The sequence below is a fragment of the Hypanus sabinus genome, chromosome 1 (assembly GCF_030144855.1).
Source record: "Hypanus sabinus isolate sHypSab1 chromosome 1, sHypSab1.hap1, whole genome shotgun sequence".
NCBI classification, from domain to species: Eukaryota; Metazoa; Chordata; class Chondrichthyes; order Myliobatiformes; family Dasyatidae; genus Hypanus; species Hypanus sabinus.
Genome location: NC_082706.1, coordinates 71,084,073 through 71,105,387, shown reverse-complemented (window position 1 = coordinate 71,105,387; position 21,315 = coordinate 71,084,073). Strand labels below are relative to the sequence as shown.

The following is a 21,315-nucleotide window of genomic DNA, read 5'->3' as shown; positions in this document are numbered from 1 at the left end:
AATTACTATTCAGGTAGATGGAGCTCGTCAGCCTGAGAAGGCAGTCCAAGTAAGAGAGGGACAACTCTGATTTCAAACCTCTGCTGCCTTGCGGCCATACTCACTCATGGGAAAGGCTTCGGGAGTAAACCCTGAGGACTAATCCGGAGCTGGAGACCCTAAGGCTGTCCGACATTGTCTTCAACCTCGTTCTGGCAACTCCTGCGACGACACTGGTGCCAAGCTGTATCGGCCCTTGCCCTTCCCTTGGACAACATCGGTGTCGTGGAGAGGAGAGTTTTGCTGCATGGGCAGTAGCTGATCTTCCATACAACCTTGCCCAAGCCTGCACCCTGGAGAAGACATTCCAGGCGCAGATCCATGGTCTCACAAGACTAAGGAATGCCATACATAAATTACTGTGATTGCACATTGCATATTTAGAAAGATGAAACGTAAAAGATTTTTACTCTTCTATGTGAAGGATGTAAAAAATAACGTCAATTCAATTTTGTATCTTGTAGTCTTCTTGTATAACCTGCTATTAAACATCGTCCATGTGATGATTGTTCAACTATGTATAATTCAAAAAGTTTCAGAGCCATGGCACTGATTTAGAAGACCAGCTATTGTTCCTTCAAGATTCAGGAGCCTATGACCCCTTGCTTAATGTTATTGGTCCACAGCATAAAAATGGTTGGGAAGCTCTGCCTTAGACAATATACTTTTCAACATTATCTAATTTTCATTTCTGGACCTGAATTTCAGTTTAGTGTTTGTAAGTTGACCTGCAGATCATATCAATGAACTAAAGAATTTGATTGACCGTTCAGTTTGAAAATGCATGGTGACTAACATAAACCTCAACCATCACAGGTTGTTCTAAAAAGCAAACACGAGGAAATCTGCAGATGCTGGAAATTCAAGCAACACATTCAAAATGCTGGTGGAATGCAGCAGGCCAGGCAGCATCTATAGGGAGAAGCGCTGTCAAGGTTTGGGGCCGAGACCCTATGTCAGTTCTTGTAAGCGGAACAAGTGCTATACCTACCCTTACACTTCCTCCCTCACCACCATTCAGGGCCCCAGACACATGAACATTGACTTCTCTAACTTCCGTTAATGCCCCTCCTCCCCTTCTTACCCCATCCCTGACATATTTAGTTGTTTGCCTGTTCTCCATCTCCCTCTGGTGCTTCCCCCTCCCCCTTTCTTTCTCCCGTGGCCTTCCGTCCCATGATCCTTTCCCTTCTCCAGCTCGGTATCACTTTCACCAATTATCAGCTCTCAGCTTCACCCCACCCCCTCCGGTCTTCTCCTATCATTTCGCATTTCCCCCTCCCCCCCCCCTTTCAAATCTCTTACTATCTTTCCTTTCAGTTAGTCCTGACAAAGGGTCTTGGCCCGAAACATCGACAGCGCCTCTCCCTATAGATGCTGCCTGGCCTAGTGTGTTCCACCAGCATTTTGTGTGTATTATTGTTTGAATTTCCAGCATCTGCAGATTTCCTCGTGTTTGCTCTTCTTCTTATAGATGCTGCTTGGCCTGCTGCGTTCCACCAGCATTTTGTGTGTGTTGCATCAGAGGTTAATGTTGTATTTCTTTAGGCAATATCTTTTTGACAGGTGAGATTAAAAAATTATTGCAGTTAGTGGAGATCTGAAGTGAGAACTGGAAATGCTAGAAATGGCTGGGATCGAGAGAAACAATAAACGTTGGTTAACTGGGGGAAGGTGGCATTTTTACTGATGGGAGAGAGGCAAAAGGTGGTTTATTGGTGCCTTAAAACACCAGTTGCTTTGGCATATGGGTCTTGTCAGCTGTAGTTGACAGTTCATCTAGGAGAAGGAAATACCCACTCATGGGAAAAGCTTCGGAACTAAGCCCTGAGGAGAAATCTGGAACTGGAGTCTCTAAGGCAGTCCGACATTGATTGACATCTCGTGGTGCCAAATTATTTGACCCCGACCGATGGAGGGCCTCAAAGGTAGAATTGCAAAGACAAGGTACATGCACTTGCAGACTCTGCTGTCTTTCAAGATGTGATGTGTTCAGCTTCAGACCTTAGTTTCCAAGTATCTCCAAACCCCAGATACTATGTTCCACCTTTCCAAGTGTTTCTTGTGCTCTTCCAGGGTTCTGTTACAAATTGTCCTTTGTTTCTACGTCTTGGTTCCCTTTTATTCCTTCTCGTCTCCCCAGTGAGTCCAACCTATGTCCATGTATTTCATCCATCTTCATTCCTCTGTGGCTGCACTGTCAGTGACTTTAGTTTTGCCTTGTGATGTCTTGGCCCAAAACACTTACTGCTTATTCTTTTCCATAGATGCTGTGGAGTTCCTCCAGCTTTTTGTGTGTGTTGCTATAGTTTTGCCTCTGTTTCTTACTTTAATGGTGTTGCATCATTGTTGTTAGTGCTGAAGCTACTTGGTACAAGTATTTATTACCAGGTTAGCAACCAGCACTAACACAAAATACCCTGCAGATGCTGGGGTCAAAGCAACACGCACAACACGCTGGAGGAACTCAGCAGGTTGGGCAGCATTCATGGAAACAAACAGTCAAAGTTTCGGGCCGAGACCCTTCGTCGGAATGTTGACTGTTCATTTCCACGGATGCTGCCCGACCTGCTGAGTTCCTCCAGTGTGTTGTGCGTGTTGCTAACAACCAGCTCTTTTGCCTGCCATTGAAGATATTTTAGATTGGACTGGTTTTTTTAAATCTCATCACCAATAAGTGATCATTTTCCTATTTGGTGAGCCTCTGAAAAATTGAATTTCAATAAAGCAAGCTAACTTTCCAATTCAGATAAAATGAGTTAAGATTAGCTTTACTTGTCACGTATACATCAAAAATCATACAGTGAAATACATTGTTTTTGTCAAATCATAGGAACATTGAAAACCTACAACTCAACACAGGCACTTTGGCCTACAAAGCTGCGCTGAACACGTCCTTACCTTAGAAATTACTTAAGGCCAATTTATACTTCTGAGTCGAATCTATGCCATAGGTAGAGCGTAGCTGCGTACCCGACGCCGTAGCCTGACGCAACCTCCCCAAAAATGTAACTACGCACTGCAGCAACGCAGACTGCAACAACCGTGATTGGTCCGCTTGGTAGCATCACATTTCTGGTTGCTTCTTAATCTCCGCCATTTTCAAATTGAGAGAGAAGAGAGAAGAAGAACGTGAGTTGAACTTGAGTTGGAAAATGGACCAAATCGAGGAGAGGTTAATTGAGGAAGTCCGAAAATATGTACATTTGTACGACTCTTCGTCCAACATCTCCTCTGATGTCTTCTCTTTTTTCTGCGTTGCAGTAATTTCAATAAAAGTAACTCTTGTTCAACATTTATTAGCTCCAACTCCAACATGATGTGCTCAGTTTCAGTCACCATTGTTTGAAGTACACCAAGAAATTCAACACAGTGGCATAGAAACCCCACCGCCAACTAGCGTTTTGGTGGTGAATTGCAGAGTGATGCAGACACACAAGCATAAATGCTCACAGCGGCGTAAGCCACTTCCGTAGGCTACGGCATAGAGCCGATGCAGAAGTATAAATCAGCCTTTAGGGTTACCCATAGCTCTCTGTTTTTCTGAGCTACATGTACCTGTCCAGGAGTCTTTTAAAAGACCCTATCGTATCCACCTCCACCACTGTCAACAGCAGCCCATTTCACACACTCACCACTCTCTGTGGGGGAAAAAAACTTACCCCTGATATCTCCTCTGTACATACTTCCAAGCACCTTAAAACTGTGCCCTCTCGTGCTAGCCATTTCAGCCCTGGTGAAAAGCCTCTGACCATCGACATGATCAATGCCTCTCATCAGCAAGGATTGTCCTGGGCAGCCCACAAGAGACACTAATGCTTCCAGTGTCAGTATAGCATGCCCACAGCTCATGAACTGTATATGTTTGGAGCACCTGGAGGAAACCTATGTAGTCACAAAGTGAACATACAAACTTCTTAAAAACAGCAGGAGGAATTGAACTCTGATCCGTAATGGCTGGCACTGTAAAGCAATGCGCTAACCCCTATGCTCCTGTGCCATGTTATACCAATAGCTGGAGGAACCCAGTGAGTCAGGCAGGGAAATGGATCTTTGACGCTTTGAGTTAAGACCCACCAATATTGTTTAGTGAAATTGAGAGAATATTACTTTGTGCTTTTGTTGTTTATACTCGTGTATAAATTTGTTTTTGTACTGTTTCACGTAGCGCCATGGTCCTGAAAAATGTCTCGTTTTTACTGTGTACTGTGCCAGCAGTTATGGTCAAAATGACAGTAAAAAGTGACTTGACTTGATGTTGTACTCACTTACCCAGTCATTAATCAATCATAGAGTGGCAGTCTTTAAATGGCTATCAATCTCACTGCTTATATTTCCTTCATGTTCTTTGAGCTCAATTTGGAATACACTTCAGCTAGTTGGTAATGTTCTACAGACCTGCCATCTTTGTATCAGTGCAAATCAGCTGTTCCCCGCATACATCCTGTTTTGAGTTGTCATCTTGGAGCTGTGCAGGGGGAGTTTCTTCTGCCAAATGAATCTGCTTAAGACTGCGTGATTTATTAAATGTTTGGTGAAGTGAACTACTGTGATGTGTGTCAGATCACTGGTGTTATTAGTAAAGAATAGGAAAGAAAGTATATCAACTGATAAAATGGTATTGATGGCCTGCACAGATAAACAAATCAACTTCTGATATTTGAACTTGATGATCTTTCCTGCCAAGGTTTTCCTTCAATGATTTTTGTGTTTCTGTTTGTCAGGTTTCGGCGTACCCATTGCCAGAACACCGCAGCACAGCTTTGGCTACTCAAGCTGCTATGCTTTACGTGATCCTCTACTTCGAGCCGCCCACTCTTCACACACAGCAAGCTAAAATGAGAGAGATTGTGGATAAATACTTTCCAGATAACTGGGTAAGGCAATGCTGAGCTTTTGCAACAATTCACCTGTAGACTAGGCTAGCATCAAGATCAAGTTTAGTATCAGTGACGTAGGTTGTGAGATTTATTGTTTTGCAGTAGCAGTACAGTGCAATACATAAGCTATGCCATAAATTATAATAAATATATAATACAATCATATAAGTATTGCAAAAAAAGTATGGAGGTCATGTTCAAGATTAATCGTCCATTCACAAATCTCTGAAGATCTATTTTCAGCCCAACGTAGGAGCTGTATTTCATAAGGAGTTTGAAGAGACTTGGTATGTCACCAGGACTCCAGCAGTTTCTACAGATGGACCATGGAGAGTATTCTAATTGTTTACATCATCATCTGGTACGGAGGGGCCACTGCAAAACAACAAATTTCATGACATATGCCATTGATGTTTAACATAATCTGAAATTTGATGGCAGAAGTGAAAAAGCTGGTCCTAAAAAGTTGAGTGTGGGTCTTCACCCTCATATTACCACCTCCCTGATGGTAGCAATGAGAAGAGGGCATGTGGTGGATGATGGAATCCTTAATGATGAATGCCACCTTTTTGAGGCATGGCATTTTGAAGATGTCATTGATGCTGGGGAGGCCACTGCCCGTGATGGAGCTGGCTGAGTCTACAACCCTCTGCAGAAAATGAGCACCAGTTAAAGAATTCTTCTAAAACATGGGTAACACTAATACAGCAGTTTGTTTTGCAAGTCCTCCTTATATCAAGATATCCCTTAGTGCTTTGTATTTACTCAAGTGTTTTTGCTGTTTCAAACATGATGATGAACATCACGGCCTAATAATGGAACCACCAATGCCCAAGAACGGAAAAACCTGCAACACATAATGGATACAGCACTGTCCCATCAAAGGAATAGCCCTTAAGTACAACTTGTGAGTGCTGCTGAAGATAGCAGCGTCAAGCATCAAAGATCCTCACCATCCAGTCCATGCTTTCTTCTCACTATTGCCATTGGGAAGAAGGTACAGGAGCCCAGCAGATTAAGGAATAATTACAACCCTACAATCATCAGGCTACTGAACCTGTGTGGATAACTTCATTCACCTCAACTCTGAACTGACTCCACAACCTATGGACTCGCTTTCAAGGACTCTACATCTCAAATTCTCAGTTCTGTCTGTCTGTCTGGTTTGTCTTTTGCACACTGGCTGTTTGTCAATATTTGTGTGTAGTTTTTCATTGTTTCTATTGTATTTCTTTGTTCTACTGTGAATGCCTGCAAGAAAATGAACCTCGGGGTTGTACGTGGTGACATATATGAACTTTAATAATAAATTTACTTTGAGCTAGATGAGTGTGCTAAGGAAAGAAATAAGTGTTTGGGTTTCTGTTTCTCCCGTCAGGTAATAAGTATTTACATGGGGATCACTGTCAATCTGATTGAAGCTTGGGAACCGTACAAAGCAGCAAAGACAGCTTTGCATTACACACTGGAGCAGGCAAACATCAGGGAACAGGTATGAAACTACCAAGTTGTAGTTGATGTGCTTTGTATTCTAACGTTTCCTGTCATGACTTGATTTGACCATAGGACAGACGCACAATTAGGCTATTTGGCCCTTTGGGTCTGCTCTGCCTTTCCTTTATGGCTGATTTATTATCTCTCTCAACCCCTTTCTCCAGCTTTCTCCCCATAACCTTTGCTGCTCTGACTAATCAGGAACCTATCAACCTCTGCTTTAAATATACCCAATGACTTGGCCTCCACAACTGTCAATTGCAATGACTTACACATGTTCACCACCCTCAGGCTAAAGAAATTCTACCTCATCTGTGTTCTAAAGAGATGTACTATTCTGAGACTGTGCCCCCGCTTCTAGACTCCCCCACTATTGGAAACATCTTGTCCACATCCACTTTATCTAAGCCTTTCAATATTTAATAGTTCTCCCCTCATTCTTCTGACCTTCAGTGAGTACAGGCCTAGAGCCATTAAAGAAACATCCTGTCTCCCCCTTCCTTCTTTTTCAGTTCCCTATTCTGGCCCTCCTCTTAACTCATCTCTTCTCCTCACCTGCCTATTACCTCCCGCTGGTGTCCTTCCTCCTCCCCTTTCTCCCATGGTCCACTCATCTCTCCTATCATATTCCTTCTACTCCAGCCCTTTAATTTTTCCACCTATCACCTTTAGCTTCTTACTTCATTCCCCTTCTCTCACGCACCTGGCTTTACCTATCACCTGTCAGCTTATACTCCTTCCCCTCCCTCAACTTTCTTATTCTGGCTTCTTTCCTCTTACTTTTCCAGTCACAGTGAAGGGTCTCTGCCTGAAACACCAACTGTTTGTATATTCATTTCCATAGATACTGCCTGAGTTCTTCCAGCATTTTGTGTGTATGTTGCAAAGCAAATGCTCCTCATATGTTAGCCCTTTCAATCCCAAGATGATTATTGTGAACCTCCTCTGGATTTTTTCCAATACCAGCACACCCTTTCTTAGATAAGGGGCCCAAAACTGTTCACAATACCCCATGTGCATTCTGATCAATGACTTGTAAAGCCTTGGCATTGCATCCTTGGATTTATATTGTTGTGTTAAGCACAAAATTGTTAAGAAGGCATTGGAACTGTCAATTGAAAAAATGTTAACTGTTACAGGAGAGAAAAAAATATGATGGCTATCTATTCACCATTAGCTAGTAGATCTCCTGTCTCACGGCTCCAGTGTCCCAGGTTCCCTTTTGCCTTCTGATATTTGTGTGGAGTTTGTACATTTTCCATGTGACTCCGTGGATTTCATTGAGGCTTTCCAAGTTTTCCTCCCACTCCCCCGTACTCCCAAAGGTGTGTGGCTTTGTGGGTTGATTGGTTTGTGTAGTCTATAAGTGAGTGGTTAAGTCTGGGGAAGAGTTGATGGGAAATTGGGGATTGGCTTCTGATTCGTGTAAATAGGTGCATCATGGTGGACATGGACAACCATAGACTTTCCTCCAGCCATTAGGCTTCTGAACTCTCTGTCGCATCACATTTGAAGTGTCACTGGATAATTTGTACTGTACCCTACAGTATTTAATTTATGCACCTTTCCTTGTTTATATATGCCTGATTCATTTGTAGATTTAATTCTTACTAGGTTATTGTGTGTTAAGTGTACTACTGTGCTTTACATCCTGATTTGGAGGGACATTGTCTTGTTTGGCGGTATATATGTATATAGTTAAATGACAAAAACCTGACTTGACTTGGCCAGAACTCATGTTTTGCTGCTGTATGACTAATGTCATTCCCACTGGCTTCCTCAGTCAGAACAGTTGGTCGTTGCTGCTTGTTTTGATGTGGGGTTTCTTTTCCAGGCTAGTCGATATGGTATGAGTGTTGACAGCCTGCGCCAGCAAGTGCAGCAGTTTCTAAAGGAAGGCTTCTTGAGAGAAGATTATGTGCTGGATCACATTCCTAAACTACTCAACTGCCTGAGGGATTGTAATGTGACCATTCGCTGGCTGATGCTCCACACTGCAGATTTGGGTAGGTGTCAAAGAAAATACGTTGGGAACTAAATTGATGTTCTGGAACTAGATCAGTCACCAATTCCTGCCAGGCATGCAAGGTCTGACTTGAAAGTTTTGTTTATTAAAAAAAAATGGTCAAATGTTCAGAGAAATTTGTGACTATCTTGGAAGACAACTCTTCTGGTCAAGATGGTGCTGAGGTGCAGTTTCCATTGAGGTTGTGGCTCAGATTTAGTTGTATTTTTTATGTTTGTAGGGTTGGTTTTAGGAACAGACAAGGGAGTTAGGGGTCAGGGTGGGGCTTAGGAACAGGGATGTCGTAGAGTTAGAGGTCAGGTCATAGTGTAGGTGTTGGCTCTGTGTTTGAAGGCCAGCTAAGTGGACGTGTGACAAAGATATCTGTGGTCAGATATCAAGCTGTCAAATCAGCGAGGATAAGAACCTGGCTATCATCCCAAGTGAGGAGGTTGTTGTGGGTTCTGGGATCGGAGTTCCATGTGGGCAGGAGGAATGAGGGCTGTTAACCCCCTCGGTGAGCAAATTGGGGAGAGGAGCCCATAGTTCAGGGACTGGTGTTTGGGGTTCTCATTCATTGTCATTGGTGAGTCCTGGGGTCAAGACCAAAGATTGAAGCCAAGGTCGATCTGGTCTGGGCATCGAGGCTCAGTGGCTGGAGCCCTGAGTCTGCGAGTTGACTGTGGAATTTGAAGGCCACTTGAGGATAGAGATGGATTGTCCTTGAGTTGGCGTACTGTAGTTGCACATGGATGAGAGGGAGGGAGGAATAGGGCTTGTTTTGCTGGTATTGTTCTGCTGGACATGGTGGGCGAGCTGTGTTCTATGTTGCTCTGCTGGAACGTGTGGCGAAACCCCCTCCGGGCACATCCTTGGTGTGTTGGTTGTTTACGCAAACGACTTTTCACTGTGTGTTTCCATGTATACATGTTAAATTAATCTGAATCTGATTATAAAATATTGTTGTACAGTATATTCTGTGGGATAGTCACAACTGCTGGTGAGTTGTAACCAGATGCTGGGTTCATTGGGCAATCTGATTTCCAATATTGGCTCTCCATTATGGTTTCTCCAGGCCTTGGAGGTCTGAGCAACTACTTAAGTGGTACAGCCTGGGTGTGGTGAGAGCTCATGACCCTGTCCTTATGGTAAGAGTCCAAACCGCTGTGTGGGTTTGCACGTGTGCTGACTTGGTCCCGTGCAAATACGTGTTATTCTGTCATTAAGGATCTCTGCATTTTATTGGTTCAATCGTATTGCTAGGATAGTAATAGATTGGGATTGAGAAAGATAATTATCCATGATGGAATGGTGGAGCAGACTAGATGGGCTGAATGGCTTAATTCTGCTCCTTTGTCTTATGGTCTTAAAACAATCTTTCAAGCATTAACTTCATCCACTGTATATATTTACATGTATTAGAAATTTGCTGTGGTGTTGGTGTGACATGCAACAAAAACAACATTCAACAATTCTAAAGTAGTGGTCACCAACTTTTTTAAGCCCAAGATCCCCTACCTCGGCCTTAGTGAAAGGCAAGATTGACTTCAGATCAATTAGTTACACGCATGAGCACCGGGGCAGAAAAGACTGGAAGTAAAACCCTGCAACCCGGAAGTAGAAATGACGTATAAACACCAGGGGTACCTGCCCTTTTTTGCACCACGGACCGGTTTAATATTGTCAATATTCCTGTGGACCGGCCGACGGGGGGGGGGGGGGGGGGTTTGTTAAACACAACGGGAATATAGTGATACTCGAAGCAGGTTCCTTATATCCAGTCTATTCTGCAATTTAGTTTTCATGGCTCTTGGCACTTAGCTTCTGTCCCGCTTGCTCACATTTTTTTCCGCTGGAAAAACTCAGTGGATTTGTCTTTAAGTGCTTGGACTCAGGGTACCGAAGCAGTTTTGAGGGCTTCATTGCCTCATTAGACGGCCTCCGGGCCCGAGCTCCAGCCTGCTGCCCATCCGCCGCCAGCCGCCTTGGCCAGGTGCAGCAGTTTCTGTGCCAGGGACATGGCGGTCGCAGTCCAGAGAAACTGAGCGAGTGAGGAGAGCGTCAGGCTCGCGCCTGCTCCCCTTGTAGGATCTATCAGCCGAGAAGAGTTTGCTTCAGTAGATCGCAGCGAGGTAGCTGCTCTGCTACTTATGGAACCCTGAGCCCGAATAAGGTCGTCTGTGAATATTTTAGCACTGGGTTCCCCACGAACATTTGATGTGGTAAGCAGGTTTAGAGGTGGTGCCCATCTGTCCGTGCTCCAGGCCAGTAGCAACAGCACTTCCCGCTGGACGCGCGAGGCCAACCAGCGATCCCTGGCGCGAGGGTGTCACCGTGTTTAGGCGACTGATGACCTCACATGGGTTCAAGTTCAACAGTGGGTGTGACGGGGAATGAAGAAAGGTGCTGCTGACTCAAATCGTTTCCTCGCGTTGGTGGTTGGGGACCACTGAAGTACACTGTATAGTGCAGGGGAGCTACACACATGCGAACTGGGCAGAAAGAACGGAACTAAAACCCCGCAACCCAGAAACAATCTCCCAACAGTATTTGTGTATTTATTTTTCATTTTTTTCGGGATCTACTGGGAAAGTCTCAAAGATTGACCAGTCAATCACGATCGATGGGTTGGCAACCACTAATGTAGGAGATGTCTTTGCCAATCCAAACTGACTGGGATCTGCAAGTGAGGAATTTGAGGATTCAGTTGCACAAGGAGGTATTGAGGCCAACGTCCTGAAACTTATTGATTAGTTTTGAAGTGCTGATAGTGTTGGATGCCAAGCAGTAGTTAATAAAGAGCATCATGGTGTATGCATCTTTTTTGTCCAGAAGGGCAGGCAAGTGATCAGATTTCCCAAAATGTGGTTGAGGCATGGAATGGGAGGCATTCCTAATTGTAGTATAGCAGTGGTCTAGTGTGTTGGGACTCCTGGTACTGCAGGTTATTTGCTGATAGACAGGCAGGGATTTCTTGAAACAGAATCTGAAGGATCTCAGGTGTATTTAGGAGCAGAATTATGCCATTCATCTAATATATAAGAGGTGTTAAAATTTTACATTCAAGTATTATTTATTCTTTGTCATCATTACAGAGTGAAAACGTTTTTATTATTTCAAAGATTTAATTAATTTAGTTTTGACCTTCCCAAGACAATCTACACTCAATACCTAATAAAGTGGTGTACCTAATGAAATGGCCACTGTCTGTGGGTTTGTGATCTTCTGCTGTTGTAACCCATCCACTTCAAGGTTTGATGAGTTCTGCATTGGGAGATGCTTGTCTGCACAATATTGTTGTGATGTGTGGTTATCTGAGTTACTGTCACCTTCCTGTCAGTTTGAACCACCTTTCTCCTCTGACCTCTCTGCTTAACAAGGCATTTTTATCCACAGAACTACTGCTCACTGGATACTTTTTCATTTCTTGCACCGCTCTCTATTAACTGTTGTGCATGAAAATCCCAGGTGATCAGCAGTTTCTGAGATACTAAAACCAACCTGTCTGGCACCAACAATCATTCCATGGTCAAAGTCACTTAGATCGCATTTCTACTCAATTCTGATGTTTGGTCAGAACAACAACTGAGTCTCTTGTTCATGTCTGCATGCTTTTATGTATTGAGCCGCTGCCACATGATTGGCTGATCAGATATTTGCATTAATGAGCAGATGTATAGGTGCACTTAATAAAGTGGCCTTTGAGTGTAAATTCCTTGATATCTACTCTTTTTGTGACACCTTCTCAAAACTCGAGATCTATTATGGATAGAATCGTATTTTAGTTTCTACTACCTGCATCAAAGCTTTCATCTTGAATAGAGAATTAGATAAGATTAAAGAGGTTAAAGTATGGATATGGAATAAAATGTGTAAAAATACCTAAATACTGGCATGAATTTAAAATATAAACAGCGTTATAAAAAGTGGTTTAAAGTGTATACAATGCAGTACAGTTACTGAGGTAATAGAGAGCATTGGGGTTGGCTAATTAGAATAGTTGATCAGATTAACTGGCTGGGGGAAAAAGCCTGTAAGATGATGATAAGTTTTAGTTTCAATAGTTCTATATTGTTTTCCAGATGGGAGCTTTTGGAATAGGCAGTTTGTTTGTATGTTTGTTTATTTATTTGGTGATACAGTGCAGAGTTGGTCCCTCGGACCCTTGGAGCCACACCACCCCCAGCAACTCCACAACCCCGATCAACCCTAACCTAATCACATGACAATTTGCAATGGTCAGTTAGCCTATCTGGTACATCTTTGGGCTGTGTGAGGAAACGGGAGCTTTCCACCAATCTCCCTCCTGGCACTTATCCTTTTAAGTGGAACAAGTGCTACACCTGCCCTTACACTTCCTCCCTCACCACCATTCAGGGCCCCAGACAGACCTTCCAGGTGAGGCGACACTTCACCTGTGAGTCGGCTGGTGTGGTATACTGCGTCCAGTGCTCCCGGTGTGGCCTTTTATATATTGGTGAGATCCTGTGCAGACTGGGAGACCATTTCGCTGAACACCTACGCTCGGTCTGCCAGAGAAAGCAGGATCTCCCAGTGGCCACACATTTTAATTCCATGTCCCATTCCCATTCTGATATGTCTATCCAAGGCCTCCTCTACTGTCAAGATAAGCCACACTCAGGTTGGAGGAACAACACCTTATATACCGGCTGGGTAGCCTCCAACCTGATGGCATGAACATTGACTTCTCTAACTTCTGTTAATGCTCCTCCTCCCCTTCTTACCCAATCCCTGATATATTTAGTTCCCCCCCCTCCTTTTTTTTCTCTTTCTGCCCATCACTCTGCCTGTTCTCCATCTCCCTCTGGTGCTCCCCTCCCCCTTTCTTTCTCCCTAGGTCTCCCGTCCCAGGATCCTTTCCCTTCTCCAACTCTGTATCCCTTTTGCCAATCACCTTTCTGGCTCTCAGCTCCACCCCACCCCCTCCGGTCTTCTATCATTTTGCATTTCCCCCTCCCCCTCCTACTTTCAAATCTCTTACTATCTTTCCTTTCAGTTAGTCCTGACGAAGGGTCTCAGCCCGAAATGTCGACAGTGCATCTCTCTATAGATGCTGCCTGGCCTGCTGTGTTCCACCAGCATTTTGTGTGTGTTGGTTGAAGAAAAAATGCTCTCCTTTTAAATTCTTCCTGCTGGTCTAACTCGTTGTCATCCACGCACCTGCGCAATTGTGCCTCGATCATATCTACATGAAACGTTGTTATAGAAAAGCAGCATCCATCATTAAAGATCCTCACCATTTAGACCATTTGGAAGGTCCAAGTTCATCAGGACTTGCACCACTAGATTTAAGAGCAGTTACTACCCCTCAACTGTCAGGGGATTACTACACCATCTATTGAGATGTTCCCACAACCAATGATCTCACGTTAAGGACTCTTTATTTCGTTGTTTCATGTTTTTGTTATTTTATGCTCTTTATTTAGAATGCATTTGCAGAGTTCGTTGTTCGTTGATCCTGTTTACATTTACTGTTCTATTGATTTGCTAAGTATGCCCACAGGAAAAAGAAACTCGGAGTTGTGTATGGTGATGCGTATGTGCTCTGATCATAAACTTTACATTGAAATTTTGAACTTTGAAATTTATTTTTGATATTCTTTAGACTTTTATTTATTGAGATACAGCGAGGACTGGCCCTTCTGTCCTTTCGAGCCTTCCCACCCAGTATCCCCGCTTTAATCATAACCTTATCACGGGACAGTTCACAATGACCAATTAATCAACCAACTGGTACATCTTTGGACTGTGGGAAGAAACTGGAGCACCTGGAGAAAACCCACATGGTCACAGCAAGGATGTATGGATTCCTTATTGACAATAGAACTCCAAACTCCAATGTCCCAATCTGTAATAGTGTCACACTAACTGCTACACTACAACGGTGCCCAAATATAACAGTTTATAATTGATGAATGTTGTTGTATAACATACCTGACCAGTACACTACAGCAAATCCCTAATACATGTAAATGTACTGTCTAGATGTACAGCAAGGATGTAATATTGAAGATTTATAAAGCACTGGTGAGAACTCACTTGCAGTGTTGTGAGCAGTTTTGGGCCCCTTCTCTTGGAAAGAATGCACTGACATTGGAGAGGGTTCAAAGGAGGTTCATGAAAATGATTCTGGGATTGAAATGCTTGTCAAATGAAAAGCATTTGATGACTCTGGGCCTGTACTCATGGGAGATCAGGAAAATGGGGGGGGGGGGGGGGGAATCTCATTGAAACCTATCAAATGTTGAAAGACCTTGATAGAGTGGACATGGAGAGGATGTTTCCCATGGTGGGAGAGTCTAAGACTAGAGGACACAGCCTAGAATAGAGGGACGCCCATTTAGAACAGAGATGAGGAGGAATTTTTTTACCCAGAGTGGTGAATCTGTGGAATTTATCGCCACAGGTGGTGGTGGAGGCTAAGTCATTGGGTATATTTAAGGCAGAGGTTGATAGATTCTTGATTGGTCAGAGCATGGCAGGAAATTAGGGCTAAGAGGGAAATGGATCAGCCATGATGAAATGGCACAGCAGACTCCATGGGCCAAATGGCCTAATTCTGTTCCTTTATCTTGTGAACAGTACATGGTGAATAAAGTTGTTCCTTGATCCTAATTATGGCAGTTAACAGTGTAAGCATAGTTTCCTACATGGCAGCAGTGACTCTGAAAATTCTGTAATTTGTATTCTAATTTTTTTGTGTTATTGCAATATACCAATGTATTTGAGTAATTTGTTTGTCAGAATGCAAACTAAAGCTTTTCACTGTATATTTAACAGTAATAAACCAGCTATCAATTACTAAGAAGCTAAAATACAATTTGTGGCTTCCTGAAGGGGAGATCAGTGTTGCTGTACAATTGCAAGTCTTTTTAACAATTCAATCCCACCTTTCTTATTTTTACAGTGTATGACCCAAACAACAAACGTCTGCGGCAGATTAAGGATCAAGTTTTAACTGACTCAAAGTACAACCCAAAAACACTCTTCCAGCTATTGTTAGACAGCGCCCAGTTTGAGTTTGTTTTGAAGGAGGTACGTGCTTTCTGCAAACAATAAATAAACATGGTCCACCAGAACAAGCTCACTATGCAGAGGAACTTGATAGGTCAGGCAACATCTATGGAGAAGAATAAACTGTCAACATTGCAGGCCGAGACCCTTCATCAGGACTGCTGATGGGTCTCAAACCAAAGGATTGACTGTTTGTCCCCATCCATAGGTGCTGCCTGACTTTCTGTGTTTCTCCAGCATTTTTGTGTGTTATTCTGGATTTCCAGAATCTGTAGAATCTTTCGGTGTTAAACATGCAGACATTGCCATCTTAAAATACTACCCAGTAATGACTGGACAGAATAGTGGATTGGGAATGTTGTCCCAAGAATGTCACGGAATGTCACAGAGGGGTATCTTTGTTTTCCTAACTATGTGGGGAAATTTGGTAGGAATGCCATTGGTATGGTGACTAAAACAGAGAGCAAAGGCTTCAATTCATCTTGGCAGCTCCTTTTTTAGTTGAAAGAATTCTATCTTTATTCATGCAATTCAAAGATCATCTTCATCAATATGCAATCTGAACTTTTAAAACTATTTTGTGTTTTGAGGGATAGCGCTTCTATCTCTTTAGTAATTCTCACTTTGCTGTTGGCCCACCTCCCACTCGGTCACAACTGTGTAGCATTTTCAGATGGTCATTTTCAATAAATGTCCTTGCATGGAAAAACTAGAAGTGGAGGTGTTTGCTGATGATACTCCATCCATTGATGCCTGTGTGCGTTGGGGCATGGGTTGATAAGTGGTGAGCAAGTTCCAGGCAATGACCATCTGGAACAAGAGAGAGTTCAGCTACCTACCTTTGCTATTCAATAGTATTATCATTACTAAATCCCTAACATCAAAGTCCTGGGAGTCACTTGTGCCTTCTTCAGAATTGCATCAATATATTGGGCCAATGATAGATCTTCAGCAATGAATCCCTGAAGCATTGCTGAAGCATCCCTGAAGGTTAGTGAGCCACCTTCTGACACTGCGAGACCTTTCTATCACGTGTAAGGCATAACTGAATAGTGTCGTAGAACCCAGTCCTGTCGAAGGGTTTCAGCCCAAACATTGATTGTAGCCTTTTCCATAGATGCTCCCTGGCCTGCTGAGTCCTCCAGCATTTTGAGTGTGATGGAATGTGGGGCAGTGCAGTAGAGTAGTGGTTAGCACAATGCTTTACAGTACCAGCAACCTGGGTTCAATTCCCACTGCTGCCAGTAAGGAGTTTGTATGTTCTCCCCATGTCTGCGTGGGTTTCCTCTGGTGCTCCACAGTCCAAAGGCGTACTGATTGGTAGGTTAATTGGTCATTGTAAATTGTCCTGTGATTAAATTGGGGGCAGCACGGCTGGTCTGTAAGGGCCAGAAGGGCCCATGCTTTAGGGTTATATCTTAATATAACCATATAACAATTACAGCACAGAAACAGGCCATCTCGGCCCTTCTAGTCAGTGCCGAACGCTTACTTTCACCTAGTCCTATCGACCTGCACTCAGCCCATAACCCTCCATTCCTTTCCTGTTCATATACCTATCCATTTTTTTAAAATGACTATATTGAACCTGCCTCTACCACTTCTACTGGAAGCTTGTTCCACACAGTTACCACTCTCTGAGTAAAGAAGTTCTCTCTTGTGTTACCCCTAAACTTTTGCCCCCTAACTCTCAACTCATGTCCTCTTGTTTGAATCTCCCCTACTCTCAATGGAAAAAGCCTATCCATGTCAACGCCATCTATCCCCCTCATAATTTTAAATACCTCTATCAAGTCCCCCCTCAACCTTCTATGCTCCAAAGAATAAAGACCTAACTTGTTCAACCTTTCTCAACTTAGGTGCTTAGGTGCTGAAACCCAGGTAACATTCTAGTAAATCTCCTCTGTACTCTCTCTATTTTGTTGACATCTTTCCTATAATTCGGTGACCAGAACTGCACACAATACTCCAAATTTGGCCTCACCAATGCCTTGTACAATTTTAACATTACATCCCAACTCCCATACTCAATGTTCTGATTTATAAAGGCCAGCATACCAAAAGCTTTCTTCACCACCCTATCCTCATGAGATTCCACCTTCAGGGAACTATGCACCACTATTCCTAGATCACTCTGTTCTACTGCATTCTTCAATGCCTTACCATTTACCATGTATGTCCTATTTTGATTAGTCCTACCAAAATGTAGCACCTCACACTTATCAGCATTAAACTCCATCTGCCATTGTTCAGGCCACTCTTCTAACTGGCCTAAAACTCTCTGCAAGCTTTGAAAACCTACTTCATTATCACAACGCCTCCTACCTTAGTATCATCTGCATACTTACTAATCCAATTTACTACTCCATCATCCAGATCATTAATGTATATGACAAACAACATTTGACCCAGTACAGATCCCTGAAGCACACCACTAGTCACCAGCCTCCAACCTGACAAACAGTTATCCACCACTACTCTCTGGCATTTCCCATCCAGCCACTGTTGAATCCATTTTACTACTTCAATATTAATACCTAACGATTGAACCTTCCTAACTAACCTAATAAGCTAATAAATGAATAAACACAGGTACTCTCCACTGGTCTGGATACGTGCAACTGTATCAACAGCTGAAGCTTGACACCATCCAGGACAAAGCAGTTTGATTGTATGGAACCCCACCCACAACCATAAACCATTCAGTTCATTACTTATATACCGTGGCTCTGGTGTACTATCTACAAATGCACTGCTACTCCTCACCTGGCCTACTCTAATAGCACCTCTTGCACCTGTGACCTCTACCACTGGAAAAAGGCAAAGGACTTCAGGCCTGTGGAGTGCTATCATCTGTAGGTTCCCCCCCCCCCCCCCCGCACCAAAGTGCTCACCGCCTTAGCTTGAAAATTTTAGTCCTTGATCATCAAATCTGACTCCAGATCTCACTTCCCAACTACAGTATGGAGCACTTTCCACCAGAAGTCCACTGGTCTGAAAAGGAGTTGCACCACCTCTTTCTGGGGGTGGGGGTAGTTTCCAAGATGGACAATTAATGCTGACCTTGCCAGTGACACTGAGACCCCAGATTTTTTCAAAGAAAATCTTCAACGGTTCACATTATTGGAGTTTTGTCTCTAAATTGGAAGATGGCACAGATTACAATCTAAAATTCAAGTGTGGGTTTCCTCCAGGTGTTCCGGTACCCCAGTCAAAAAATGTACCAGTTAGTAGGTTAATTGGTCATTGTAAATCGTGATTAGGCTTGGATCAATTCGGGGGTTGCTGGGAGGTGTGATTTGAAGGCTGGAAGGGTCTGTTCCAATAAATAAAACATTATTTTGTAAAGCCCTCTGAGATAACAGTAGTGTGATGTGTGTGGATATTTTGTTGCATCTGATGTAGAAGTTAAGACTGTGTCTCTTCCATCAATCCTCTGAATTCACACATTCATTCTCTGAAATAACATTATTAGTTCTGACTTCTTCCCTTCTTCCTTTCCTGCCCTGATGAAATTTCTTGACCTGAAACATTGACTGTTTACTCCACTCCATAGATGCTACCTGATCCTCAAGTATTTTATCTGTGATGCTAACAGTTTGTTAGTGCCATTTCATGTGTGATGCAGTCTGACTTTCCCTGGAAAGTATTTGCTCTCTGTCATCATTCTCACTTTGCACCATTATACACAAACAAGAGTGGGCCATTTGAATTTCTTCTGCTAATTGTTTAGCCTCCAGTCATCCAAATACATGTGATCTGTATGTTAATGCTTGGGTGAGGGGGTGTGATATACACATCCTGCAGGAGAAGTCAATGTCAGATCTCTCGTAACCAGCCTGCAAAAATAAAAAGTGTATTCTTGTCTAACTCCTAGATAGCCAACTGGAAACACAGGAGATTTTGCGGTGCTGGTAATCCAGAGCAACACAAGCTGCTGGAGGGATTTATTCTTCTCCTGCCTTCTGAGTTTGTGTGTGTATGTCTCCTAAATTGCCAGACTCTTAGGCTACATCTACACTACACCAGATAAATCCGTAACCAAAGCTTTTTCTCTTCGTTTTTACCCTCCGTCCACACTAAAACGGTTTTCGTCCCCCAAACCGTAGCTTTTCAGAAACTCTTTCCAGGGTGGGTAATTTTGAAAACGCCGCTTGGGCAGATCAGTGTGGACGGGGTAACCTGAGACTTTTGAAAACACTATCAGATAGCTGCGCGCTATTTCATTGTTTTTTTGAACACAACCTAACAATTTCAGAACAGACAGCAAAGAGACTGAAGCCAGAAGAGTTAGAAATGTGCTCAGTAAATAATTTGACCCATAACTTACTGAATAAATAAATATACTCACTTTGCCCTGTTTTCTGTCCTTGCTCGTATGAAGATGCTTTACGTATTTATGGAAGTACTTCTCTGACAGTAGATGTGTAACAGCCTAATGTAACATTGTATGGAAATACAAGATAACACTGATGCAGACATGTTTTATACATTTAACAAGGTACTTTATTAATGCAACAGAGTTAGTCAGTTTTTCAGTGTTTGTCAGCCAGGTCAATCTGTCCGTGAACTCCCTGTCGGTTGCCACCGTACGCTCCAGTATTTGTTTTTTTTTTCGTTTTAAGTGCTCCTGCACGAGAGCCAACAGCTGTCTGTCGTTTTAAGTTTCTCTAGTCTGTAATTTCACAAACGCGCACTTTTACGGCTAGATTCAACACCAAACATCTTGCTTGTTTTCGGTAGTTGTGTCCTGAGCATGCACAGGAGGAGGAGATTTGCTGAAATCTCTGTTTGTGTGGATAGAGATATTTTCAAAAACGCATAGTGTGGACGCCTATCATTTTTACGCGAAACTGGCGTTTTCAAAATTATCTGGTCTAGTGTGAATGTAGCCTTAGATAACACACTCTTGTATAATCGGAAAGTGCGGAAACATTTACGGGCTGTCCCCTGTCCCTCGGGTGTGTTGGTTGTTAATGCAAATGACACTGTTAACAGTGTGTTTTCATGTACGTGATGAATAAATCTGAATCTAGAATCTCCCGAATTGCCCCTAGCAGAATTGTTATGTCTGCCCTATTAAATGCCCCAACCAATTTTCACTCAGAGTCAGGTTTAGTATCACTGGCATATGTCATGAAATTTATTGTCTTTGTGGCAGCAGTACAATGAAATACATAACTTAAAATTAAAAAAAAATGGTTATTTGGCTATCGCTTAGTCAGGGCAGCTGTTTATTTGGGAAGAACAGTAACTAAGTCTAAGAAATAGCTGGGATCCCATTTCAAGTCAAGTCACTTTTATTGTCATTTTGACCATAACTGCTGGTACAGTACATAGTAAAAATGAGACAACGTTTTTCAGGACCATGGTGTTACATGACACAGTACAAAAACTAGACTGAACTACGTAAAAAAAAAAGACACATAGAAAGCTACACTAGACTACAGACCTACACAGGACTACATAAAGTGCACAAAAACAGTGCAGGCATTACAATAAATAATAAACAGGACAATAGGGCAAGGTGTCAGTCCAGGCTTTGGGTATTGAGGAGTCTGATAGCTTGGGGGAAGAAACTGTTACATAGTCTTGCCGTGAGAGCCCGAATGCTTCGGAGCCTTTTCCCAGATGGCAGGAGAGAAGAGATTGTATGAGGGGTGCATGGGGTCCTTCATATTGCTGTTTCCTTTGCGGATGCAGCGTGTAGTGTAAATGTCCATGATGGCTGGAAGAGAGACCCCGATGATCTTCTCAGCTGACCTCACTATCTGCTGCAGGGTCTTGCGATCTGAGATGGTGCAATTTCCGAACCAGGCAGTGATGCAGCTGCTCAGGATGCTCTCAATACAACCCCTGTAG

At 43.0% G+C, this 21,315-nt stretch overlaps 1 protein-coding gene across 3 annotated transcripts in view; it reads left to right on the top strand.

The window, feature by feature from the left end:
- The window catches only part of washc5 (WASH complex subunit 5), a 168,921-nt gene that overhangs the window by 20,482 nt on the left and 127,124 nt on the right, over positions 1–21,315 (top strand). For all 3 annotated transcript variants that reach the window (XM_059970802.1, XM_059970799.1, XM_059970791.1), the window contains 4 exons: positions 4,764–4,916; positions 6,298–6,411; positions 8,248–8,419; positions 15,347–15,474. In XM_059970802.1, the coding sequence (XP_059826785.1) occupies positions 4,764–4,916; positions 6,298–6,411; positions 8,248–8,419; positions 15,347–15,474 (567 nt within the window). The remainder of the gene's footprint in view (positions 1–4,763; positions 4,917–6,297; positions 6,412–8,247; positions 8,420–15,346; positions 15,475–21,315) is intronic.